This window comes from Podarcis raffonei, chromosome 15, assembly GCF_027172205.1.
Source record: "Podarcis raffonei isolate rPodRaf1 chromosome 15, rPodRaf1.pri, whole genome shotgun sequence".
NCBI lineage: Eukaryota > Metazoa > Chordata > Lepidosauria > Squamata > Lacertidae > Podarcis > Podarcis raffonei.
In genome coordinates this window covers 33,366,555-33,392,070 of record NC_070616.1, presented here as the reverse complement: position 1 = coordinate 33,392,070, position 25,516 = coordinate 33,366,555, and the positions used below count along the sequence as shown (strand labels likewise).

Below are 25,516 nucleotides of genomic sequence, written 5' to 3'. Positions count from 1 at the left end.
AAGCCACAAAGAATGTTTCCCTTTTCTTTGTTGATCATTTAATTTAGTTCTTCACAATATTGTGTAAGGGGGAGAAGAGAAAAGTGTGTGAGAGAGATCCCAGTGGAGATGCCCCCCTCCCCGCTTTCTGATGTCACAGATGGTTCAGGGGACCAGCCCGCTCACAGCATGGTGCCTATATGCTTTCCTTCCCCCATTGTTCCCCCAGTTAAAAAAGAAGGGGGGAAATACAAAAGCAGTTGGAAAACATGCTTAATAACTAATTCCAAATAATTTCCCAAACAGAGGGCTCGGGCTAAGCAGAAGGGAGAGCTGTGCAGGCGCAAGCAGAGAGAGAGAGAGAGAGAGAAGGGGAAGGAGGGGGGCACAACCTGCCCCCAAGGCTTCTTGGGCATCTGGACAAGAGTTTCTTTGGATTCCTTGCATGCTACTAGAGGGGACTTTGTTTCCCCCCCTGGAGCCAGCATCTTCCCCCCTTAGTGCCTTCTCCTCTGCAGGATGCTGCCCGAAGTTCTCCTGCTGGGTTTCGCTTTCCTCCCCTGGGTTTGGGGGGCTCAGACATGTCAGTGCCGGTGCACCTGCCTGGCGGAACAAGCGAGGAAGGCCCCGCAGGTGCCCAGCAGGCAGACGCGGCAGCTTCGCCACAGCCGCCAGCCTAGGCAGAGGCACAGGCTAAGAGGTAAGAGAACACCCCTCCCCACCTTTCTTTTCGGGGGGAAACAAAACAAACAAACAAACCGCCAAGTTATAGGTTATAGGCCTGTGCTGACTTGCCAGTGGGCATTGTGGCCCACCTGTTTGAGTTCAGCTCTGGGGCTGGCGATCGGCGCCTCCTAGGAAGTGACAGCTGTAGGGTTGCTGCAATAAACGTCAGTCAAAGCCGCGGCCGCTGGGAACGGTGGCGCGGTTGGTGCGCAGGCTATCGCGGCGCCACGGATGTGTACACTTGCGAAAGGAGACCACATGTGCTTTTGTAGCACGCAAGCAGTTTTGTATCGAAACCTGAGGAAGACCAGAATGCAAAGGAAATGCTTTATATGAGAGAGAGCGGCCAAAGATGACTGGAGGAGGAGAAGGTGGTGTTTTTCTTTTATTATGTCACTTATGGGTATGTCGTCGTCCACCCATTTCCTGCATCATTTGGGATGGATTGTAAGGCCTTTGGGGGCAGAGACTAAGGAAATAAGATGGGGAAACAGGGAGAGAGATGGGGGGAAGCATGCAAAGGAAGAATGGTGAAATATTGAGGATCCAGCAGAAAGCTCTCCTGTGGAAGAGCTCTTGTTCAGCCCCCTATTAGTTTCCGTGGAGTTTTGTGGAGGAGATTTTCCCACTGAAATGGTGCCCAGCCCAGTGGGATTTATGCCATGTGATGGGATAGGGATAGATAAATCCTCTGAAATGTTTATGTTGGCTCCCAGCTCATAAGGGCTTTTGATAGAGTGCTTGGTCATTATGGTTTTTTTTTTGCAGAAAACCCAATATTCTCTTGACTGCTTCTTACCTGCCTGGGCAAAATACCAAATATGAATACTGCTGGCTGCATTTCAACCTTCAGTGCAGTTTTACAAAAGTGTCGTACTATTTTTAAATATGTTTTAGAAATGATTTCTCACAGCCATGGAACGAATGATCTGTGACAGCCGAACATTAATGTAAAGGGTTGTATCATTATAACAGTGTTCAAAATAAAGCTGGACTGGACCTATGTTTTTGGTCTTGGGAAGACTTTTTACAGGGAGGGAGGACCTCGTATTCACTATTCAGTAACACAGAGGTCATGGTTCTGCTCTGAAAGTCAGTGAAGAGACAGTTGCATCTCTCTTTGGACATTGATGCTGAACTCTCAAATGAACTGATTCCTTTTCTTTTTGCCATTGTTTATTCCTATCTTGGAATCCCCTGAAAAGTGTGGGATACATCCCAACTAAGTTTGTTGAACGTAGTTCCCATTGCAATAAATGGACTTATCATAATCCAAGGCTAACTGATTTCAATCAGAACTAAGTTTAGCTAACTTAGTCTGGATCCAATCCTATGATTAGAAGAAATAAATAAATTGCCTGGGTGTTTTAATGGTGCTGCAAATTACACTGAGGCTAAAACAACCTAACTGTAGGCTGATTATGATAAGCAAGATGAAGGGCTGAACTCTTTGTGTGAATGATGATAGTTGTCCACTGCTTAGAGAATCTTTTAATATTATTATTAAGAGGCATGAGTTGGCATGAGTAAACAGTCAAACACCACCATCTCTGTGCATACTCAATTGCTGCTGTAATACTTTAGTTTCCAAAGGAAATGCATGGAGTGCTTTGTTTATTTCCATTTTATGTTCAGCCTTCTCCCATCCTGAGCCTTCTCCCATCCCAGTCCAGATGTTTTGGACTGCAACTCACATCAGTCCCAGTCACCATGGCCAACACATGCTGGGGGTGAACAAGGGGAGTTGTGCTTCAAAACCTTTAGGGGGGCAACAGGATGGGGAAGGCTGCTTTATTGATTTTATCCCCAGTGGAACGAATTTGTGTAAAAGTTTGGCTCTAGCAGATGTGATAATTGTTAATCGGAGAAGGATGTGTTACAATTGCTGCATGACACGCACCATGTTCTCAGGGTGCACTGAGTGATATTCATGTGCAAAACTTTGAAGACACTTTGAAATCTTGTAATAACAAGTTTATAGCAATATATTAATTAATTAATTTGGTGAAATTATCAATTATATAATGCTTGATTAAATGCATCTTTGTCTGTTATTGCCACTAATATATGCAATTTCATGCACACTACTCTTTTATATGCATTTCTGTACACATTCCTTGGCCAGAAATCTGCATTGCAAAATTCAGAGAAATGCACATTTCGAAGGATGGCTCTGTTTTTGTTCCAGAAAGTGCAAATTAGGTTGGTTTGCTTTTAAATGTGAATCGAGCCATATTTCTACCCCCCCCCCATCCCTAGTCGTCTGAATACAATAATCGGCCTTTGCAAAGTACAGGTTGGAATGGAACCGCCTCAATGGAGTGATCACGTGACTTTCGGGGAAGAAATGTGATTCTCTCACATTTGACTTCTTCTGGAAGGTTGTTGTGTCACGTGTATTGAGGGTCGCAGGCCATCACAATGTGCCATCGCAATGCGTGCTATGCCCTGTGCCTCATGTAGCACTTTGCTGCTGATACTAGGCCATTGTGCCAGTGTTTGATAACAGAATACAACAAAGGCCAGAGCATTGCTTATAGAGTGCAGGGGCCTTAATTTGCAAGCCTAATACATGGGAAAGAGGCCATTCCTATGCACAAGGGATTGTAGGATTAGCTGCATCTCAGCTTGGCGGAACAAAGTTGGGGTGATTTACAGTGTCTAACCACTTCACAGCTGGCCTGTGTTTCCTAAGAGGGGTCTCATGTTCACACAAGTTTTCTGTATGCATGCACCTTCCAAAGCTACCATAGGCTGAACACACTCTATACCTTCAAAGCACATTCAATGCCGATTCCTCTGCACCAAAGAATTCTGGGCACTGTAGTTTGTTAAGCGTTGCTGGGAATTGTAACTCTGTGAGGGGTAAACTAAAGTGCCCAGAATTCTTTGAGAGGGGAAAACATGATTTGAATGTGCTTTAAAGGTATAGGATGTATGCAAACCTCCAAGAATTATGGGCTAACAAATTAGAGGGCCCAGAATTCTTTCAGGGAAAGAATGTGATTCGAAGGTGTCATGTGTATACAGCCTTACATGGCAGCAGTACATGTCAACATACATCTTTAAATGGCAACTACTACCCCAAAGCAACTGAAAGACTATGAGTGATCATGTGAGTACTAACTGAGGCTTTTAAATTTAAGATGCATGACCAGCTTTCAGTCGGTCACCTCAGTATTTTTGGGCCAGGATGATAATTTTGTAGTTACAGTGGTACCTCGGGTTACATTCACTTTAGGTTACATACGCTTCAGGTTACAGACTCCGCTAACCCAGAAATAGTGTTTCAGGTTAAGAACTTTGCTTCAGGATGAGAACAGAAATCGTGCTCCGGCGGCACGGCAGCAGCGGGAGGCCCCATTAGCTAAAGTGGTGCTTCAGGTTAAGAACAGTTTCAGGTTAAGAATGGACCTCCAGAACAAATTAAGTGCTTAACCCGAGGTACCACTGCATATTAATTGTGGGAATTTGCACAATGCATAGCAAGTATATGCATGCTCTGGGTATGGCTCACACATGCTTCCTATATTTTACTCCCCCTTGCAGCATTTGGGAGCAGGCGGGCCACATTTTTACCAGGTATGTAGACAGGAGGCTTCTTTAGGATATGTTTCCAGGATCATATGAAGGGGCTGCAGTAGTTTCTGGGCTAATTTCAAAGTGCCATCTAATGGATCCCTGGACAAACTGCAGCTTGGAACAGCCTATGTCTCAATAATGGTAACAAAATCCTGCACCGTGCATTTCATTCATTATACCACAGCCATGGTTTCTCCCAAGAATCCCAGGAACAGTATTTATTAAAGGGTGCTGGTAGCGGTTAGGAGATCCCTGCACCCCCCAACTACAGTTTTGAGAATGGTTGAACCACCAATCTCTCTTCCCAGAGAACTTTGGGGAATTGGATATTGAGTCACCAATATTGGGTTGTATCCAACATTAGTCCTACTCATAGACTCATTGAAGTTAGTGAAACTAAGCTATGCCTCATTTATAGCATTATCCTGCCACTCTAAACAGCCATGGCATCCCTCAAAGAAAAATGGGAAGTGTAGTTTGTTAAAGCTCCTGAGAGTTGCTAGGAGATCTCGGATCTCCTCCCAGAACTACAAATCCCAGATATCCCTGGGAAGAGGGATTGTTGTTAAACCACTCTGAGGATTGTAGCTTTGGGAGAAGATTAGGGATCTCCTTGCAACTTTCAGGAACTTTATCAAACTACATTTCCCATGTTTCTTTGAGGGAAGCCATGGATGTTTAGGGTGTTGAGGGTTGTTATGGAACCCCTGTTCCCACCCCAGAGCTACAGTTCTCAGACTGGTTTGACAACAATCCTTCTTTCAAGCAATTTATATGGGATATATATTTTTTTGGGGGGGAGGGGATGTCTCCCTGTAATGTGGACTCCCTCTTTAATGACTTGGAAGTGCTGGAGTTGAAAGTATAGGTGAACATGCCTCATACGGAGACAGACCCTTGGTCTATTTGGGGATCTCCAGAGGTTTTGGACCATAACTCTCAGCATGCCCAGTTAGTGGCCATGCTGGATGGGGTTGATGCAAGATGTGGCCAACAACATCTGGAGGACAGCAGCTTGGATAAGGCTGGACTACAATTAGCAGAAACTCTCCAGAGTATCAGGCACTTGACCTCCTACCTTAGTTTGCTCTACCTGGAGATGCTAGAGTCCTTCTGCATGCAAAGCACTTATCTCATTGTGCGGAAGGGGGCAGAAGTCATTGTATATCACCAATCAGCATAACATTTGTACAGTACATGCTAATTTATATCTATAGATACACATTTAGAAACAATTACAGTGGTACCTCAGGTTACAGACGCTTCAGGTTACAGATGCTTCAGGTTACAGACTCTGCTAACCCAGAAATAGTACCTCGGGTTAAGAACTTTGCTTCAGGATGAGAACAGAAATCGTGCTCTGGCAGCGTGGTGGCAGCAAGAGGCCCCATTAGCTAAAGTGGTACCTCAGGTTAAGAACAGTTTCAGGTTAAGAATGGACCTCCAGGACGAATTAAGTTCTTAACCCGAGGTACCACTGTACTAACATTCCTCTCAGTCTGTGCCTGTATTAGACCCAGAATTGTTTTCATTATAAGGTTGCTGTTGTTTTTTCCTGATGATGTATTCCTTGTTAAATTGCTTCAGGGTGTTTTGTGGCAAGCAGTTCATAATTTAAATAAATACACAAATAATTCAAGCAGAAATGCCAACCATCTCACCACAGTGGGGAAGATTGCTCTCACAATGCCACCTGCATGCTTGTTTTATCTGCTGCCCAGGTGCTCACTGTTGATGGGCAACGTCAAGGTCTATTGTTTCCCTTCTTACGGTCCTTTCTCTTTAAACCAGAATCTGACTCTTCAAATAGAGGACTCTTTGAAAAAGAGGACTAGCCTCTGTAAAACAGGACACATGACCGCCTTAGAGCTGTGGCTGCTCCCCAAACATAACAGGAACCATTTCTCATGGAAGCTTTGCCTCCGCAGGAGTGGAAAGTGCTAAATCAGGATGAGTAATTCAGATAGGCCTTTTGGGAAGGCCCCAAAATAAACTTAACCTCTTCCATGCTTTTAGGTTCCAAAACAGCACACCTTCTGGAAAAGAGTTATATTAGCTTTCTGGAAACATCCGTGGGTGGCAGGGAAATAAAGCTGTTTAAACTTGATTAGTTAACAGTGATGCAATCCTGCTGAAAACAAGGGAAGCTATATATCGTATTGGTCTGAATACAGGCCATCCCCCAATATATATTTTTTACTGTTGTTATGGTTGTATAAAACCAAATTGTGGCCTATAATCATGCTCTTAAAGGGGCCACTTGCTAGCAGTGGGTGTGGCTATCTCACACTCTCTAAATTGCCCTTCCCACTCACTCATGCACAGTCTTGCATGTGCAAATGCACATAGCCCTTCCTCAGCGGATCAGTGCAAATCAGCTGAGCAGGGGAGCTACCTTCCCCCGTCCATTCATCAAATGATTGATGTGATGAGAGAGGGCAGAATGATTTAAATCCACATCAGGGTGTTGGACTTTGCTCAACCCTGCACTGTGTCCAAAGAGGACCAAGGATGCTCACTGGCTGCAAAACTCCAAGTTTTTATTGGCAGAGGAAATGGAAAATTGAGGGAATGGAATGGTGGGGTCTGGAAAAGTGTGCGGCTAACTCTGTGGAACCTTCAGCAGAAGCACTCTGCACTGCAATTATTATTATTATTAATTTCATACTCTCACCTTAGTCCCACTAACATCAATGAGAAGGACTAGCACGGGATACAACCCAATGATGGCACTCAATATACAATTCCCCTAGTTCCCTGGGAAGAGAGATTGGTGGTAAAACCATTCTGGAAACTGGAACTTTCTGATGGGAATAGGTCTTTCCTAAGCACTCTCAGCATCCTTAACAAGCCACTATTCCCAGGATATTGTGTGGATGTATTTATAACAGTTTAAAAGGTAAAGGTAAAGGGACCCCTGACCATTAGGTCCAGTCGTGACTGACTCTGGGGTTGCGGCGCTCATCTCACTTTATTGGCCGAGGAAGCCGGCATACAGCTTCTGGGTCATGTGGCCAGCATGACTAAGCCGCTTCTGGCAAACCAGAGCAGCGCACGGAAATGCCGTTTACCTTCCTGCCGGAGCGATACCTATTTATCTACTTGCACTTTGACGTGCTTTTGAACTGCTAGGTTGGCAGGAGCAGGGACTGAGCAATGGGAGCTCACCCTGTCGCAGGTATTCAAACCGCTGACCTTCTGATCGGCAAGTCCTAGGCTCTGTGGTTTAACCCACAGCGCCACCCGCATCCCTTATAACAGTTTAGGCTGTCCCAATAAGCTTATATTATGGAACATTAAAAACAGAACAGGAAATAAGACAACAAAAACCAGATAGGAATTTCTAACACCAGGTCAGCTGACAAAAAACTGCCTTCAGATATCTGAAGGGCTGTTGTGCAGAAGATAGAAGTGATTTGTTCTCGCCATCAGGCAAGAGTATAACCAATGACTGGAAATCGCAGGGAAGAAATGTTTTAACAATCAAAACTCTTTGACAGTGCAGCAGCAGCAGCCTATATTGGAGATGGGATGGTCTCTTCTTCATCAAAAGTATAGGCAATGGCCATTTTGTGTGTGGGTCCCGTTCCTGGCCCCCATGTGTGTCAGTTTGCATTTAAAGGCCAATCTACCTAATTCACACTTTCTGAAACAATACATAAACCGAAACACAGACATCCCTCAAAATTTTCAGTTCTCTGAATTTTGCAGTGCAGTTTTCCAGCCAAGTAAAGTGTACTAAAAGGGCATATATTTGGGCAAATGGTGCATAGAAATACATATATTAACGGGCGGGGGAACATTTTTTAAAAGCATTATGCTAGGGAAAATACACTTTGTGGAAATTAGGCAAAATGGCATACAAAAATGTTTATTTCAGGAGAAGTTTGTACTGAAATCCTGATGAATTTTCAGGAGGGCTTTATTATTATTAAAAAGAAAATCACCAACAGATGTTGAAATATGGAGAACTGGACTTCAGATTGGGAAGATGAGGAGCAGAAATTGCCAAGTCTCCTTGTTCCTAGTTGCTGCTCTTCATTTCAGGGTCAGGGTGAATGACCTTGAGCCAAAGACAAGCTGGAATAAGATAAGTGCTTGTTATCTGATCACACCTGCCTAGATTTTGTCTTGGCTGCTCCAGATAGTTTCTTTACAAAACAATGCTAAATTAGTAAGGTGTATCCAATTGTGTTGGCTGTCCCTCCCATCGCAAGAGGGAGCACACGTTTTCTGTGATTAATGCAGACTTCCGACCTTTGTCCTCATGCTTTTATGATTCTGGCCTTTTGTGGCTCAATTTGCTTCTCCTTAAACATGTTATTATTATTATTATTTAGGTTTATCATTCATAACACTTCCTGCCACTTGTGTGCAACATCCTGCCATTGTCTGTTCCGAGGACCTTGGCAAATTCCAGCTGTTTGCAAGATTTTGTATGACAATAAGGTGCACGATCTATGAATAGGGATGAATGATTATTGCATCTACCTCCCCACCTTTCCTCTTAGCAGCTTAATGTGATTAGCTTGGGTTCTCCCCTTCTCCATATTATGTTCACTACAAGTCTATCAGTGATTGCCAAGTGAGCTTCATAGTCAAGTGGGGATTTGAACCCTTGCTTTTCCAGCCCCAAAACTGACACCACACCACAGTGACGTTCTTCTGAGGACCACAGAACTAGTTCTACATTCCTAAAGCAGGGTGGGTGGAGCATGGACAAGTGATTCTCAAACAGCAGCCCCATGTGTTAGGCGGCGAACAGCTGTTGGAATTGAAAGGACATCTAAAAGCCGTGTGTGTCCTGTGCCATGAGCAACTGCTGTTGAAAAAAATAAATCTCAAACTCACAGTTGATATGCCATAACCCAGTGTTCCCCAAGCTTGGGTCTCCAGTTGTTTTCAGACTACAATTCCCATCATCCCTGACCACTGGTCCTGCTAGCTGGGGCTGATGGGAGTTGTAGTCCAAAAACAGCAGGAGACCCAAGTTTAGAAAACATTGCCATAGCTCTTTGGTACAGAGATCCTATCACGGTGATTAGAAATAACACTCAAAAGTTCTGGAGAAATTGGGTGCATACATTGGAAAGTTGCACCACCTGTGCTAATAGCGAGCTCGTTCTCTGAACACCGATTCTTATGTGAAAAGGTAAAGGACCCCTGGACAGTTAAGTCCAGTCAAACGTGTCTATGGGGTTGCGGCGCCCATTTTGCTTTTAGGTTGAGGGAGCTGGTGTTTGTCCACAGACAGCTTTCAGGGTCATGTGGCCAGCAGGACTAAACCACTTCTGGTGCAACGGAACACTATGACAGAAGCCAGAGCTCATGGAAATGCCGTTGACCTCCCCGCCACAGTGCTACCTATTTATCTACTTGCACTGGTGTGCTTTCAAACTGCTAGGTTGGCAGGAGCTGGGACAGAGCAAAGGGAGCTCACCCTGTCATGGGGATTCGAACCGCTGACCTTCTGATCGGCAAGCCCAAGAGGCTCAGTAGTTTAGACCACAAGGCCACCTGCATCCAAAATAGCCCAAACAGCACCATCAGCAGGCATTGAGAAAACCCATGGTTTGCAGAATTAACCCACAAAAGAACTTTAGATAAAAAGAAAAACACCTAAAAGAGGGGTAAACCGAAAACCAGCCCCATAAGGACTGGGCCTGCTCAGTGGGCCTGGAGTGCTGACTCTTGGGGTGAGGGAAGTTCAGAAAGCAGGGACCAGGAATGAAATGAAGTATCCTACATAGGAAGCAGGTTATTCTTCTATGTTAGTATGCAAGGGATTTTGAAATGTGATGAAATTTAATACGTGGAGAGTGAAATGTTGCACAGCAAGCTCAGTTGGTTAGAGTGTGGTGCGGATTATGCCAAGGTTGCAGGTTCGATTCCAGTATGGGACAGCTGCATATTCCTGCATTGCAAGGGGGGTTGGACTAGATGATCCTCAGGGTCACTTCCAACTCTATGAAACTTTGCTACAAATAGTGTACATTTATACTGCTTAAAATGCACCATTCGTTTTTAATTGGAGGGGAATTATATTTTGATACAAAGCTTTCTCAAGTGGCCAAGAAAGTTCTTGCTAAGATGATTAGGGATTCTCACAAGAATCCATCAGAGGAATCCATGGGCAATTTGATCCAGTGTAGTTGGAATTTAAGAGTCTGCTTAAAAACAAGAAAGCGGAATATTCAAAACAAAGCTTTCAAACATCATTTGCATTTTGGGAAGTGGTGTTCATATTTTGTGGACTCCTTAGGATTCTTTCTTATTGTAAAGCAAGAATGTGTGTGGGTGTGTGGGTGTGCGTTTTTTACCCCTCTGCCAGTTTTTGAAATGTATGTCTTCATAGTTTGGCCAACCCTTTCTTAGATTTTTAAAAAAATATTATTCACTTACAAATTGCATTGCTTGTTGGATAGCTAAATAAAACCCATTGGCTTCACTCCCTTTCTGGGAAAAACTTCATATTTTCAGAGCATTGTCTATGCACAAGAAAGGCTGAAGTAGATATAATTGAAGGAAAAGAGGCGGGGAGGGGAGGGGAACTTTTTAAAGACAGAGAGCAATTCCTTGACTTAGGAGCCAGCAGATTCCAGGTCCTACGGGGGGGGGGGGATAGGAAAGTTGGTGCAAACAGTCCTTTTTCTGGTGTGGGGTCTTCCAACAGCTGTAGTTTTGACAAGAACTTGGAGGAGAGGAGGCGATGAAATTCACACCCACCCCTTTCCGTATCCTGTGAACAGTCCGGGAAAATACGCACTGATACCAAGAGGGGAGGAAGTGGCTTGATGAAACGTTTGGAGCTGACAATCTTGTTTGTGTCAGCGTCCCTGTGCTTGTGCGTCTTGGAGCAGAGAGACAACAAAAGCCCCCAGTGGAACTGACCGGCAGAAAAGGAGGCAAGTGAGTGCAGGGTCCAGCCAGTCTCCCTGGCTGCCCAGTTCTAAGAAGTTTCTGCAACTAGAAGAGCATGGCAGGAGTGGTGAGCCCTGTGCTACAGAGGCTCATAGTTTGGGCAGCGTTTCTGCTGATGCAAGGTGAGTGATCAGGATCCGTCCGGACTAGGGGAAGCTTTTACTTATGCAGTCAAAGGGGTTTAGAATCTAAGGGCAGATCTCTCCCCCCCCAGCCCAATGGAAAGGAGAGAATCTTTGATTAACTTTCTGAGCATACTTGGGAAACTATGATGAAGGCTGTGGTCCTGCACACACTTATGTGGGAGTAAGGTCTATTGAAGCAAGAAGGCTGTGCTTTTCAGTTCACATGTTTCGGATTACCCTGTAAGACTAGCCTGAAAGGGGGGGGGGGCTCGCTTCCCCAGCGTTCTTCAGTGCTGCAACAACTCCTGAATTTATAGGAGAAGGAACCCCGAATTTCCCAGTAACACGATTCAGCCTCCCAATAAAATATTTGAGGGGGCTGCCCCCTAAGTTGAAGTGCACTGCCATTCAACTGGTGTGCATGCACCACATCATGTGATCAATTATGCAGGGTGGGGCTTACCTGGGCCCCCCTCCCGACATTTTTTTCATGTTGGCACCCCGCCGTAACATGTGAGATGTTTTGCAAATGTCATCTGGATCCTGCGTCGTGTTCCTCTCGTTTCCTGTTGTTTTGCAAAACAAAAACAAAAACCAATCCTCAAACTGATTGATTAAAAAGAAATCTCTGCATTTTTAAAGCCTGGAATGGAATGCACTGCCAGATCTTAGCTATGTTCACTCACAGTGAAAACTCTGGCATATTTACTTGAGTCAGAAGTCAGTCCCTCTGCGAGTGTTCAGTGGGGTTTGTCCTAGGTTTGTCCTAGGTAAATGTCCAAGTTTCACTGTGTTCAATGACCCTTACTGCTACGGCTGTGGTCCTAACACACTTTATTATTATTATTATTATTATTATTATTATTATTATTATTATTATTATTTTATTTCTACCCCACCCATCTGCCTGGGTTTCCCTAGCCACTCTGGGCGGCTTTCAACAGAAGGTTAAAGACACATTAAAACACAATCATTAAAAACTTCCCTAAACAGGGCTTACCTTGTAATTCAGAAATAAGCCACACTGGACATACTGGAGCTTCCTTCCAAATTTTGAATAAATTTGCTTAAAATTGTAGCGTAGGTAAGGCAAATATAAAGTGAGCCCACTGAATCCTAACTTTTCCCTGAGCACTATTGGCTTAATTTAGGAAATTTGGGTTGCTAGGTTATCCCCCAGGAGCAGTGATAAAAAACACTTGTCTTCCTAACTTTGCCTTCAGAATTCTGTCCCATGAAATGCTTAATATTCCTGCACTACTGTTGTGCAAGTAGTTACAACACATCTGGAGCTCCAAACAAAATATTTAATTTGCCATTGGTACACAGTGGGATCTAAGAACACGTGATCTTTTGATCTGGATTTGCTTTGTTTGGCGTTCTGGGATGTTTGGAGTCTAAGAATGTAAGGAGGCAATGATTTCCATCCTGTCCTGAGCCCATCACAATCGGCACTGTTTCTTTTCTGCTACAGTTCAGCTTCTGCTATTTTACTATGTGCTGTGGCCAAAACTAATATAATTATGCCAATAATTATGTAATTAACTTCCATGCATTTCAATGGAAAGAAATGTCGAAACAATGCATAAAACAGCACACTTATTGATGTAACTTTTGCAGACTAAGAAACCATGATAGCAAATACCTGGGTGGTTTCTTTTCTGACCTTAGATAGACAAGCAAACTATAGCAATTCAAGGTGTTAGGTAAGGTCAGGTTTATAAAATTGATATATTGCTTTCCATTACAAAAATTCCCAAAGCAATTTGCCAAGTAAAAATGCAATAGTGAGAATCACATAAGCATGTTGAAAACATAGAATCAGTGGCAGGAGAAAATTTCAGTTCAATTTACATTTAAAGGTGAACCTAATTCACACTTTCTGAAGCAATATTATTATTATTATTATTATTATTATTATTATTATTATTATTATTATTATTTTCTGAAGCAATATTATTATTTGTTGAATTTATATACCGCCCTATAGCCGCACGTCTCAGGGCTGTTCAAAGAATAAAATCAAAATACAGTGGTACCTCTGGTTATGAACTTAATTCATTCCAGAGGTCCGTTCTTAACCTGAAACTGTTCTTAACCTGAGGTACCACTTTAGCTAATGGGGCCTCCTGCTGCCGCTGTGCCGCCGCCGCACGATTTCTGTTCTCATCCTGAGGTAAAGTTCTTAACCTGAGGTACTACTTCCGGGTTAGCGGAGTCTGTAACCTGAAGTGTTTATAACCCGAGGTGTTTGTAACCCGAGGTACCACTGTATAAAACCACAATATACACAATCAAAACAAAAACGACCCCCCCAAAAACACATTTCAAAAGGGCATGGGATGTTGACAAACACATCCTTTGAAATTCACACTCTGCCAGATTTTGCAATGCAGCAAACTAATGTGTGGGAAAATGCACATATGCATTAAAATGCAAGTATTCATGAAAATAACATAGAAAAATTAATTATACAGTGAATGCTCGGGTTGTGAACATGATCCGTGTGGGAGGCATATTCACAACCCACAGCACCGCGTCTGTGCATGCGCGGGTTGCAATTTGGTGCTTCTGCGCTTGCGCGAGCGCCGAAACCCAGAAGTCACGCGTTCTGGGTCTTCCGGGTTCGGCGTGGTGTGCAACCTGAAAACACACAACCTGAAGCGTCTGTAACCCGAGGTATGACTATATTAGGAAAATCTGCTTTGCCAGTTGTGTACAGGCAGGCAATATTTTACGTGTGTCCAAATGATGCATGATCGCCGACATGCAGGTCCTTTTGGACTTGAAAGAAGGTGGAATGGGGCAGAATGGGGGTGTGGCAGGGCAGAATGGAGCGTAACAGGGCGGGGCACAGAAATATGTACTTACTGATGCACATGGGATCCAAGAATGGAACCCCCATGCGAAATACTGTATACAGTATTAGGCAAAATTCTATGTAATAAATGAGCGCATTAGCACTCAAATGCTGATGATTTTTGCAAAGTGATGTGGAAATGTGGAGAACCAAACTTAGGACTAGAAAAATGAGGAACTGGACAGATTTCCTCATCCCTAACAGATTTTAGTGTCATAAAATGGTCCATCTCCATGAGAACCACCCCATCCAGCTTCAAATGAACACCAAAACAAACATTCAGTTGTTGGCACTACCCAAATACCTGGGAAAACAAAGATGTCTCTGGCTTCAAAACAATCCCAACATTTGTGGAAAGCCAATTGTGGCAAGCCAATTCCAACATTTGTGGCAAGAGCATCCCGTAGACAGGGCGCTGTTAGAGAAAAGGCCCATTCTCTCGTTTGCACCCTCCAGGCCTTCCTCGAAGGAGGCTTGCACAGCAGGGCCTCAGATGATGATCTCAGGGTCTGGGCAGGTTCATAGGCAGAATGGCAGCCCTTTCGATATAGGGGTCCTGAACTGCGCAGGTCAAAAACAACCATTGCTTTTCTTACTAATTCACATTAGCTTGCTCAGATGATCAGCAATAATAGGAGAGCTGTTTATTTTAGATGCTGCCTGCTCCCTTCTTTGTGTTTATTTCATGGAAATGATGAAATGCTTTCTTTCTTATTTTGAAAAGCTTTGCAGTGTGATGACGGAGCTTTGGTTCTAGAACTCTAAAAGGGAGCAACACTGCCACTTTTACAAAGTTGTTGCTAATGCACATCCCCTTTTGAAGAAAGGCCCCCCAAGCATTCACTCCGGGGGTCAAAACATGCAGCCACTGTACCAAGTGATGAATACTTCCCATCCCTCTCTTTTCCTCCACCTAGCCCAAATCCTGTTGCCCAGTGCTCTCATTTCCTGCTGCTTGTTGGGATGGTAATACAGAATCTGAATGGGCTAAGATGAAAAAGTGGTGGGGTGGAATGCTTAGATGTTTCTTTAGAAACAAATATTGAAAAGCAGGAAATTCCTGAAATGTTACACACCGGCCCGTCGTCATGCTCGGTGAATGTGGGAAAGATGGGGAATCAGGAAGCTTCAATGGTAGCACCAGGGGAAAAACATTTTTGCAGGGATACAAAGAAAGGGAAAACGACCTTTCTGGGTGGGTTGAACTTGAGAAAAGTTCATTTACTTCAAATAGCGAAGTTCAGCAACAAAAGACTGGGGGGAGAGGGGGAATTAAAGTATTTTTCTGGGTCTCCGTCTGCACTATGCATTTAAGACAGTATCATAGCACTTTAAGCAATGGTTGGTTCCGCCAAAGAATTTTGGGAATTGTAGTTTGCTAAGGGCACTGAGTGCTGTTAGGAGCAGGGGCTTAGCGCGGGGTGAGGCATAGACCTGGGCATGGATTTTTGAGGGGGTACGAAGCCCCCCTGTGAGGTGCTCCTCTTCGGGTGTTGGAGGAACTGAGGCTCATTGAGAGGAGCAGCAGGCAGTGCTGTCCTAGGGGTGCCGGCTTGGGGCACCTGGTTGGGCCCGCCAAGTGCCACGTTGTTCGGCCAGACTCCCCCTCCTGGCATGGGCAGGCAGGTGGAGCAGCGCAGCGTCACTCCGGTGGTGTCGGTGGTGAGGGCTGGGGTGCTGTGCCCAGTTCCTTCACCCTACGTGCCTCTGCCCCCCCCAGCACACATGCGCCTACCCCAGGAGCTGTGAATTCACGCAATGCCGCTGGTTGGAGATCCCCCATTCCCCTCACACAGCTACAATTCCTGGAGTGGTTTAATAGTCAACCTCTCTTCCCAGGGAAGTCTGGGAATTGTAACTCTGTGAGGAGAATAGGGGTTGCATGATAATAGTGGCAGAAGTGTCTTGTGCAACACATCTACTTCTACAAAAAAACTGGACTTGGAGGACTTCCAGGAGATGGTGGTGCCAGGTCAAGTCTCCCAAGTGTGTTTTATAAGCTGGTAAAGGTAAAGGGACCCCTGACCATTAGGTCCAGTCGTGGCCGACTCTGGTGTTGTGGCGCTCATCTCGCTTTATTGGCCGAGGGAGCCGGCGTACAGCTTCCGGGTCATGTGGCCAGCATGACTAAGCCGCTTCTGGCAAACCAGAGCAGCGCACGGAAATGCCCTTTACCTTCCAGTTGGAGCGGTACCTATTTATCTACTTGCACTTTGATGTGCTTTCGAACTGCTAAGTTGGCAGGAGCAGGGACCGAGCAACGGGAGCTTACCCCGTTGCGGGGATTCGAAATGCCGACCTTCTGATCGGCAAGTCCTAGGCTCTGTGGTTTAACCCACAGCACCACCCACGTCCCTATAAGCTGGTATCCAACCGTAATAAATTATCTATCTACTGGACTTGGACATTTGCATGAGACAGGTTGCAGAAAGCAGAGTTTTTGACTGGGAAATAGGGGGAGGAGAAGGGTTATTGTGTCTCAAAGGGTGCCTAGAGGCCCACCGGTCCATTCTTTGTGGCTGAAGGTCCTTGACTTTCTGCTGCTTCCGAGGGGACAATGTCAGGAAATTCTGCACAGGAAGCTCTGAGGGGATTACTATGTATTGCCTCAGTAACAATGAGTTTGCTTCTCGGAGGCTGTGGATCAGCAGAGTGCCATTCTACAGAAAGCTTAAATCAAGGGCCCGGGCTTTCTCCATCTCTCATTAAATTTTAGAAGTTTGACAGGCTGGGAAAATTGTACCTCACATTAAACAGAGAGGCTAGAAAATGGACTGCGGTTACTAACAGGCACTGAGATAAGGAGACCAAGCGTGCCATACTGTACTTGTCTACCCAGTCTAATGGGATCAATCCCGGGAGTATGTATAGGTTTGCCATCCAAGGGGACCAATTTATGTTGTTGATTCTGACAGTGATGTTATTTAGAGCATCAAAATGTCCAAGGCACATTCATGTTCTCAGCAACCCTCGCAATGCATCATTGTCATTTGATACTTTTGGATGGAAAGCTGATTCTAAGAGAGAGGCAGAGCAATTCAAACTCCCTTATAGGGACGGTGGGGTAGGGATTGGATTAAATGGAAGTGCAGTTCTACTGGTCTCCCACTGACCCACGAGCAGGACGGCACTAACACCATGCCATTGGCACTGAAATCCTCCTTTGGGTGAGCAGGAAGCAAGGTGGCAAGTCCTTCAACAGCCGGGCCCAGGCTGAAGCCCCTGAAGTGGAACATTCTGAGGCAGTCTGGGATCTGCTGAACCTCAAACTGGTCTTGCTGTCATTGCACAATGCCATTGGGCCCATTGCCTATCCTGTGCACCAGCCTGCAGCTGCCACAGGGATCAGGCTCATTCATTCTTCTGCCATAGCTGGTGCAGTAATCAGGTTGGCCTGAAAATTCAGACTTTTCCCTTGCTTGCCGAAGCAGCAGTAGTAGCTGGAGTAGGGGTGGGGAAGGGAGAAAGGCTTTCTTTCCTTTGTTAGTCCACTTTCACACCCGCCAGTGGAGAAGCAAAGTGGCCGGTAGAGGCACTGACCTCTTGTCATACCGACGTTTGCAGCAGCACCTGCTGGTGGCTGTATGAACTACAGCATGACGACAGCCTTACACAAATATTATGTGTAAAGATTGACAAGGGTATCTGGTTCTCCAATGAGGCTGTGTTCACAATATCCTGCTGTTATCATCCAAATACCCCTGTAAGTTAGGCACACAGTGACTCACCCAACATCCGTACATTTTGCAGCTTAGCAGGGACTTAAAACCAAGTATTCCAGTCTTTGTTTTATGACGTCCAACGCTGCTGAAGTGGTCCACAAACAGACGTAGTGAACAGTGATTCCGGATATACCCACTGTTTCGTGAAATTCTTCTTCAGCACAGCAGAAGGATACAGAAATGCTTCATAAACCCATCTATATGGTGAATGGAAGTGTATTACACAATTGCTGTGGAGCAGTGGTCATAAAGTTATGTAACCACTGTTCACTATGTCTGTTTGCGGACTACTTCGGCAGCGTTGGACGTCATAAAACAAAGATTTATGGCTTGTTTTCACCAGATAAAAATCTGACCCATTGCTTCTTTCAGAGACTTGCATAGTCTACAAAGACTTTCAGAGACTTATAAGACTTATGTTTATTTGGTTCTATGTTTTCAAGAGAATCCATCAAGAGTGCATATTTTGTGATTTTCAGAGATTTATAAGAATTCTGTTTATTTGGTTTTGCAGAGAGTGCATATTTCATATATTTTATACTGTTCAATATTCTGTAGAGATTATATAAAGAGTTTATATTGACATCACATTGTTGTATTTGGTCATTGTGTTGCCTTGCATATTACTGTGTTTGCAACACAGGGGTTTTAATTGTTTAGCACTGGCACAATGCAGGGTGCAAAAATATGGCATAGGTGACTTTGCTACTGGTTTGTTTGGAACTTTTGAGTCAACCCGGTGCTAGGTTACTGTAGGTGGCAAGTAGTCCAGCAAAGGAATGGAAAGACAAAAAGTTGTTTGATGGGGGAGAATGAAGTTAATTTTTTTTCTGTCCCTCCCTCCCTCCCTGTTTCTTATTTTCCCAGGTTTGAAGTCTCGTTCAGAGGAGGTTGTACCATATATCATTGATCACCCCTCTGACCTCGTGGTACGCTGGGACCAGGCTGCTACCTTGAACTGCCGTGCGGCTGGGAACCCAACACCCACCATTGAGTGGTATCGCAATGGCGAGTATGTAAAGACAAACAAAGACGATGGTCCCTCCCAACGCACCCTCCTGCCGGGTGGCTCCCTCTTCTTCTTACGCCTCAGTCAGAGGAAGGGGAAATCGGACGAGGGGGTATACAACTGCGTGGCCAGAAACCACCTGGGTGCAGCCGTTAGCAAGAATGCTTCTCTTTATGTGGAAGGTAAGGCTTAGAGAGTTGCATATCGGGCAAGCCACTTCTATTGCAGCATGATGGGGCTGTCTGGGTGGGACTAGGGACTCACCTACATTAGTCAAAAACTGTGTGTTAAATACGTTATAAACATGCTACACCAGATGGCACTGTAGAGCAGAAAACTTTTCTATGCAATTTGTGTAAAATTAAATTGTTTTAACCAAGGGGGGGGACTCTGTGTAAGGTTCCCCCCCCTTGGTTAAAACAATTTAATTTATGGCTTATTTATAGCGTCCCCCACCCCCTGTATAGATCCACCCTTGAGGGACAGCCAAATCTGTCCATTGTAATTTCTCTTGATTTTCTCATTTGTCCAATATTAAGTTCAATTATCCACATTGTTTGATGGGTGGTGGTGGAATAAAGTCCTTCGAAAATTTCTTCAGATTTGAGTGCAAATTTCTCCTTGTATGCACATTTTTGTATCTAACTTTGCCAAATAGGCACTTTTGGTTTTTTTGCAAGGCAGCTTCCTACAACATAATTCATTCTTGTATGTTATTTACACTAATAGTATGCATTTCTACCCATGCTTTATCTCAGTAGATGCATTTTTGTACGTGTTACTTGGCTGGAAAACGGCACTGCAAAATTTGGATAAGTGCACATTTTGAAGCCTGTCTTCGTTTTGTATATTGTTTTGGAAAGCACAAGGCAGGTAGATTTACCTTTAAATGTGAACTAAATCCAATCCCACCCACCCCCGGTGAGATCTTGTTTCTTTGAGCCTATGAACTTTTTCCCTAGAGTATGTCACCGACTGCAGGTGTGCATTATTTGTGAAGACTGTTTAAATGCTTTTACCTTAAGAAACAGGGACGCGGGTGGCGCTGTGGGTTAAACCACAGAGCCTAGGACTTACTGATCAGAAGGCCGGTCATTTGAATCCTCGCGACGGGGTGAGCTCCCGTTGCTCGGTCCCTGCTCCTGCCAACCTAGCAGTTCGAAAGCACGTCAAAGTGCAAGTAGATAAACAGGTACCTCTCCAGCGGGAAGGTAAACGGCGTTTCCGTGCGCTGCTCTGGTTCACCAGAAGCGGCTTAGTCCTGCTGGCCACATGACCCGGAAGCTGTACGCCGGCTCCCTCGGCCAATAAAACGAGATGAGCGCTGCAACCCCAGAGTCGGCCACGACTGGACCTAATGGTCAGGGGTCCCTTTACCTTCACCTTCACCTTTACCTTTGGAAACAGGGCAGACAAAAGAAAGAACTCCACACAGTGCCTAGTTAAACTTGGGATTGGCTCCCACAGGAGGCAATGATGGTGAGCAACTTAAAAGAGGCATCTTGTTGGCCACTGTGAGTATAGGTTGCTCAGCTAGGTGTGCCACTGGCCAGATCTAACAAGTTATTGTTGTGTTATGTTCTTACAAGCAAACCTTTACCTGTGCATGGAGAGCTACCATGTAAGAGAAAAGTCCTCAGGACAAACTTTTCCTCCTGTACTCGCTTTTCACATGCAGGGAGCTTTTAACATGGGAGAACATTCAAATATACACCTCCCACCTACAAACTGAAATGATCAACAGTCTGTGGAGGACTGTTTGTTTGAATTAGTTCTTTGATACCTACCTACCTACCAACCAACCAACCAACCAACCAACCAACCAATCTTTATTGTTGTGATCGGAGATCAGCCACTAAATTATTGCCAAACAGCTAGCAGTGAATGTCCACGTTGTTAAACTCATGCTAATATCAATTTCAGTGCTCCTTGCCTCACATTTTCCTCTCACAGCAGTCGTGAGCCAAGGCCTCAACTGCTCCCATTTTACAGATGAGAAAACTGAGAGAAAAGGGCTGGTTCAATGTCACCCAGTGAATTCAACGTTGTTGATCCCATCCAATTAGTTTAGTGTGCTGAACTAGGATTGGGGATCAGGGGACGACATTTTGCCTCTCGTATTCAGGAAGCAGAGAGTAGTAATGCCATTCATCCATAAATAAATACAATTAAATATATGCATACTGAGAGCAACAATTAAGAAAAGTTCTGCCGTGTGTGTATGTGTGTTTTGTTTTTATAAATACTTTTGACTTTCTAGCTACTCTCATTACTCCTATATTCCATGTTCTGCATCCCCAGGGGTAGTACAGAGATATCAAATGCCCCATCTCAGGCATGCCCCTGGACCACACCATCTTCCGCACCTTTAAGCCCACAACGTCTCTCTTGCAGGATTTCACAGTGCTAATTATTGGCACAATTAAAAACCCTCTTTAATATTCAGGCTGGGAGACCCTCCAATTAACACTTCATTAACGATCAGGCTCCATCCGGCTCTCGTGGCCCAGTGTGAAGGTTCGCAGTGGTGTTTGGCAGCTATAAATATTCATGCAGGCGAAGATGGTTTGGGAGATGCTTCTGTTAGCAACACTAAATTAAGTGCGCCACATGGACTCGCTGTTCAAGCACGTGTAAGCAAATAGTTCCCCTCCTCGGATGTGCATTGGGTCTTGCATTGCCATGGAGCGATGCGAAACATGCGCTCGGGCAAGCCAATTCCAGACATGGTCGCAGTTTTTCCTCTGCTCTCTGCCCCCCAACTGCCTCTGTGTGGGTCTCTGAAACAAAGTCAGTAGGAGGCTGGTGTTGTTTTGGTGTTTTTGCTTTGTGTCAGTTCAGCTCATCGTGCAGAGTGAGGAGGTAAAATGCTCCTCACTGGACCATTTCAAATAGCAAATCTGTGTGTTTCATACCATTTAATGAGCCAACACATTTATTTTAAAAGGGGACAACATTTTAGCTGACCGAAACATTTTGAATTGATTAATATCATGATTGTAGCTTAGGAAAAAAAACCTGGCTCACTGACAGAGCATCTCTTAATGTCCCAGGTTCAGTTCCTGACATCTCCAGTTAGAAGGGTCAGGTAACAGGTAATGGGAGGACCTTTCCCTGTCTGAGTCACTGGAAAGATGCTGGCAGTCACAGTAGACAATAGTGGGCTGGCTGGATATATAGTCTTATTTTTGTAGAGGGAGGTCCCGTAGCCCAGTGGTTTGTACAAGGCCGTTTCCTCTGTTTGTTTGTTAAATATACAGAATAAAAAAAGAAATTCTTGTGATTGAAAAGACCAGCATTGCAGACACAAGCTTTTGTTCCAGACTGCTTGACTTTAAGAAAGTACTATCTTCTTTTCCCATACCCTATGATCACAAAAGCCAATTAAAATCCTCAGCTTGCTCATACATATGCAGCAAAGTGGGAAGCCATCATTCACTAACCGTGATCTCAGTTCTCCCAACACCTGCAGCACAAGAGGTATTGTTACACAAAATCTTTAGGGGGCAAAACCTAAAAGGTGGTGCTGGGGAACCACCATAATTGTCCCACTGCGGACTGAAGACAGTCGATGGCCATGGAATGTTGACTAACTGTTGAAAGGGAATAATGGAAAACTTGGATGGAGGAGGAATGGGGTGGAATATATTGGAAGCTAGCATGGCTAGTTGACTGAATCCCTAAACAAGAAACACTCCACACTGGGACGTTTTGTAATAGGTTCCACTTATAATGTTAACAGAGTCTAGATCATACATCTTCTGAGTTTACTAGCTAAAATAGCAGTTGTGGATCAAAACTCCCTGTAAAATATTTGTGTATTGACTTATGCACTAGGAAGTTATATTTACATTCCCATATGGTCAGGGGCAGCTAAAATTTGTCTCCCTCCCAGATGTTGAGACGCTTTTCTCATTTCTACAGCAAATATAACCCCCTCCATTAGTCCTGTATGGGCACATCTGTTCATTTTGGCTTCTCTCAATTTCTCATTTTTCCCAGTTGCAAGTTCAGGTCTCTACATTTCTGCATCAGTTTGTGATTTTATTTTTAAGTAGCATTTTAGAGCAATTTTCGCATAATATGCACAATTTCCCTATAGTTTCTGATTATTTCCTGATATGAATTCATTTTATGTCTTATCTTCATTAATATGCTCATTTTTGAACACACTTTCCCCAATAGACATCCTTTTTTTGGTGCATTATTTGTTTGGAGAATTTCAATGCAAAATTCAGGAAAGTGCGAATTTTCAAGAATGGCTGCTTTTTGGTTAGCAGATTGCATTGGGAAGTGTCAGTTAGGTAGGTTCCCATTTAAATGGATATCAACCAAATTTCTCCACCATCCATAGTCCTCTACCATCCTTCTTCGGCAGTAGAATTGACCTATTTCTTTGTTACAGCGCAGTCGCTGCAATACAGCCTAATCTTTTCTCTTGGTCTGCGCTGGGAAACGTGGGGCGGGAGACTTTTGGAAACAATTAAGGATTATTTTGTTTAACCGTCTAAAAATATCTAGCAATAACATCCTAAGGTACGGTCTCTGCAGGTTGCGGCTCGTAAGAAGTTGACTCATCTCCTGGACTTTTGATTATATTACAAAGGAGTCACATCCTTCAGGAGGGATGAATGCAGGAAGCAGGCAGAAGATTGGAAGGCAAGGGGAAAAGGCTGCCTCTCTCCCTCTCTGTGGGTTTCTCCCTTCTGATTGTGTTCCCAGTTCGGGTTGTCAAGGCAATTGTTATATTTGAAGCAGAAGGAACTGCAGGAAGACGGCTTCCCATAAATAGCCATGCTAGTTCTCATTTCGTTGCCACAGGATGGGGTGATGGTTGCTAGTTTAGATGGTTTCAAAAGGAGATTGGACAAATATATGGAGGATAAGCCCATCAATGGCTATTAGCGTTGATGGCTAAATGGAAACTCCAGGTTCAGTGGCTTGTATCTGTGAATAGGGCAGATGGGTAGTAACAGCAGGAGAGGGCTTCTCCCTGTTGGCCAGCTGAGCTTTGCTGGTCCGAAGGAGGAAAAAACTTAAACAAGATGCAGAGTTTCCAAAAAATAGACCAGGGGCAATTGTACTTCATCCAGCAGAGCTTTACTGAAGGCAAATGAGCACAATGGTCACAAATCCAACACAGTCATACCTTGGTTGTTGAACTTAATCTGTTCCAGGAATTCATTCGACTCCTGCAACAGTTTGAAAACCAAGGCACGGCTTCTGATTGGCTGCAGGAGCTTCCTGCACTCAATCGGAAGCCACAGAAGAAGTTTTGGATGAAAAACGTTCGCAAACTGGAACACTCACTTCTGGTTTGCAGTGTTCAGGAGCCAAAACGTCCAAGTACCAAGGCATTCGAGAACCAAGGTACAACAGTACATTCAGGATTGGCACAGTTGCAGCACTTACAATAAAACTTACAATGACTTATAATAAGACTAAACCATAACACTATAGCGTACAGAACAGCACACCAGAACAAAGAGATAGAAAGAGTAAGCTCAGAGCCCAGGCTTCTTCTGGCCTTATTATTATAGTCAGCATGGCCTTGACAGAAAGATAAGAGAACCAGTTTAAACCAGCTTTACTCAGCTTCTCAGAAGAAATAACCCAAACAAGAACCTTCTGCCTGTTTCTTTCATATGGAAAGAAAACTTTCCAGAACCCTCTTGAACCAAGTAGAATAGGAAAGATCTCTACACATCAGATCAATTCTTTCTGTACTAAGAAATGAGAACTGCAACTCCCTTCATGTTCCGCTTGTGGGTTTCTTGAAGGTATCTGCCCGGCAGGGGTGGACTTTGGTCTTTCAAAGTTCAGTGGCACCTTGTATGAGCCCAAAATTCAGCACCCCTTTCTCTCCCCTTCTGTTCTGTTCAATTCATGATGTCATAGCTGCAGCGCCCTGCAGCGCCCCCGAGGCTCAGTACGCAGTGTGGCAGAACTGGTGGCGCTGCCCTACGTCCACCTTTGTGGCTGGCCTCTTTGGGAAATGGAGTCGTATAAAATGCAAGTTTCCTACTTAGAGTAGGCACCCTGAAGTTAATGGACCTGATTCACTTAGGTTCATTCATTTCTATGAATCTGCTCTGAGTTAGCATCAGCATCACATGCAACCTGCAGTGTTGATGTGGGGGGGGGGGCTTTTGGTCAACAGGCCTCTTTGTATTGTTCAAAAGAGCAGCAGTTGATGGCGCTTTGAGTGAAGTGGGACTACAGATGGCATTAAATGGCTACTTGTACAGTCCAGCAGACTGACCCTTGGAGAAATGATAATTTTGAGAAGCCTCCAAAGGCCCATCTAGTCCAGCATCTTGTTTCCAAATAGGTTTCTTTCTTTCTTTCTTTTTTTATGTGCAAAAAGTGAAGGCAAGGAAGCATGCTTGCTAGGATGCATTGATGAGCAGTAGTTCAGCAACATCCGAAGGACCAAAGATTCCCACTCCTGCCTTTCGTGCACCTGAGCATGTGAGCTAGTATGTTTATTCTGGACTAGCAACTGTTGTGAAACAGTGTGTGTGTGTGTGTGTGTGTGTGTGTTGCAGAGCTTTCTCAGCTGCACGGCCTCGTACCATGGTTGAAGGTGGAC

The 25,516-nt window shown here is 44.5% G+C and overlaps 1 protein-coding gene across 6 annotated transcripts in view; it reads left to right on the top strand.

Moving 5' to 3' along the window:
* The window catches only part of ROBO4 (roundabout guidance receptor 4), a 108,235-nt gene continuing 82,719 nt past the window's right edge, over window positions 1-25,516 (top strand). For 2 of the 6 annotated variants that reach the window (XM_053367481.1, XM_053367484.1), the window contains exons 1-2: window positions 2-679; window positions 18,783-19,106. In XM_053367481.1, coding sequence (XP_053223456.1) covers window positions 499-679; window positions 18,783-19,106 — 505 coding nt within the window. In that variant the 5' untranslated portion in view covers window positions 2-498. Of the gene's footprint in view, window positions 680-10,987; window positions 11,331-18,782; window positions 19,107-25,516 lie in introns of those variants that run through there. The other 4 variants (XM_053367480.1, XM_053367479.1, XM_053367483.1 and 1 more) reach the window with 3 other exon arrangements.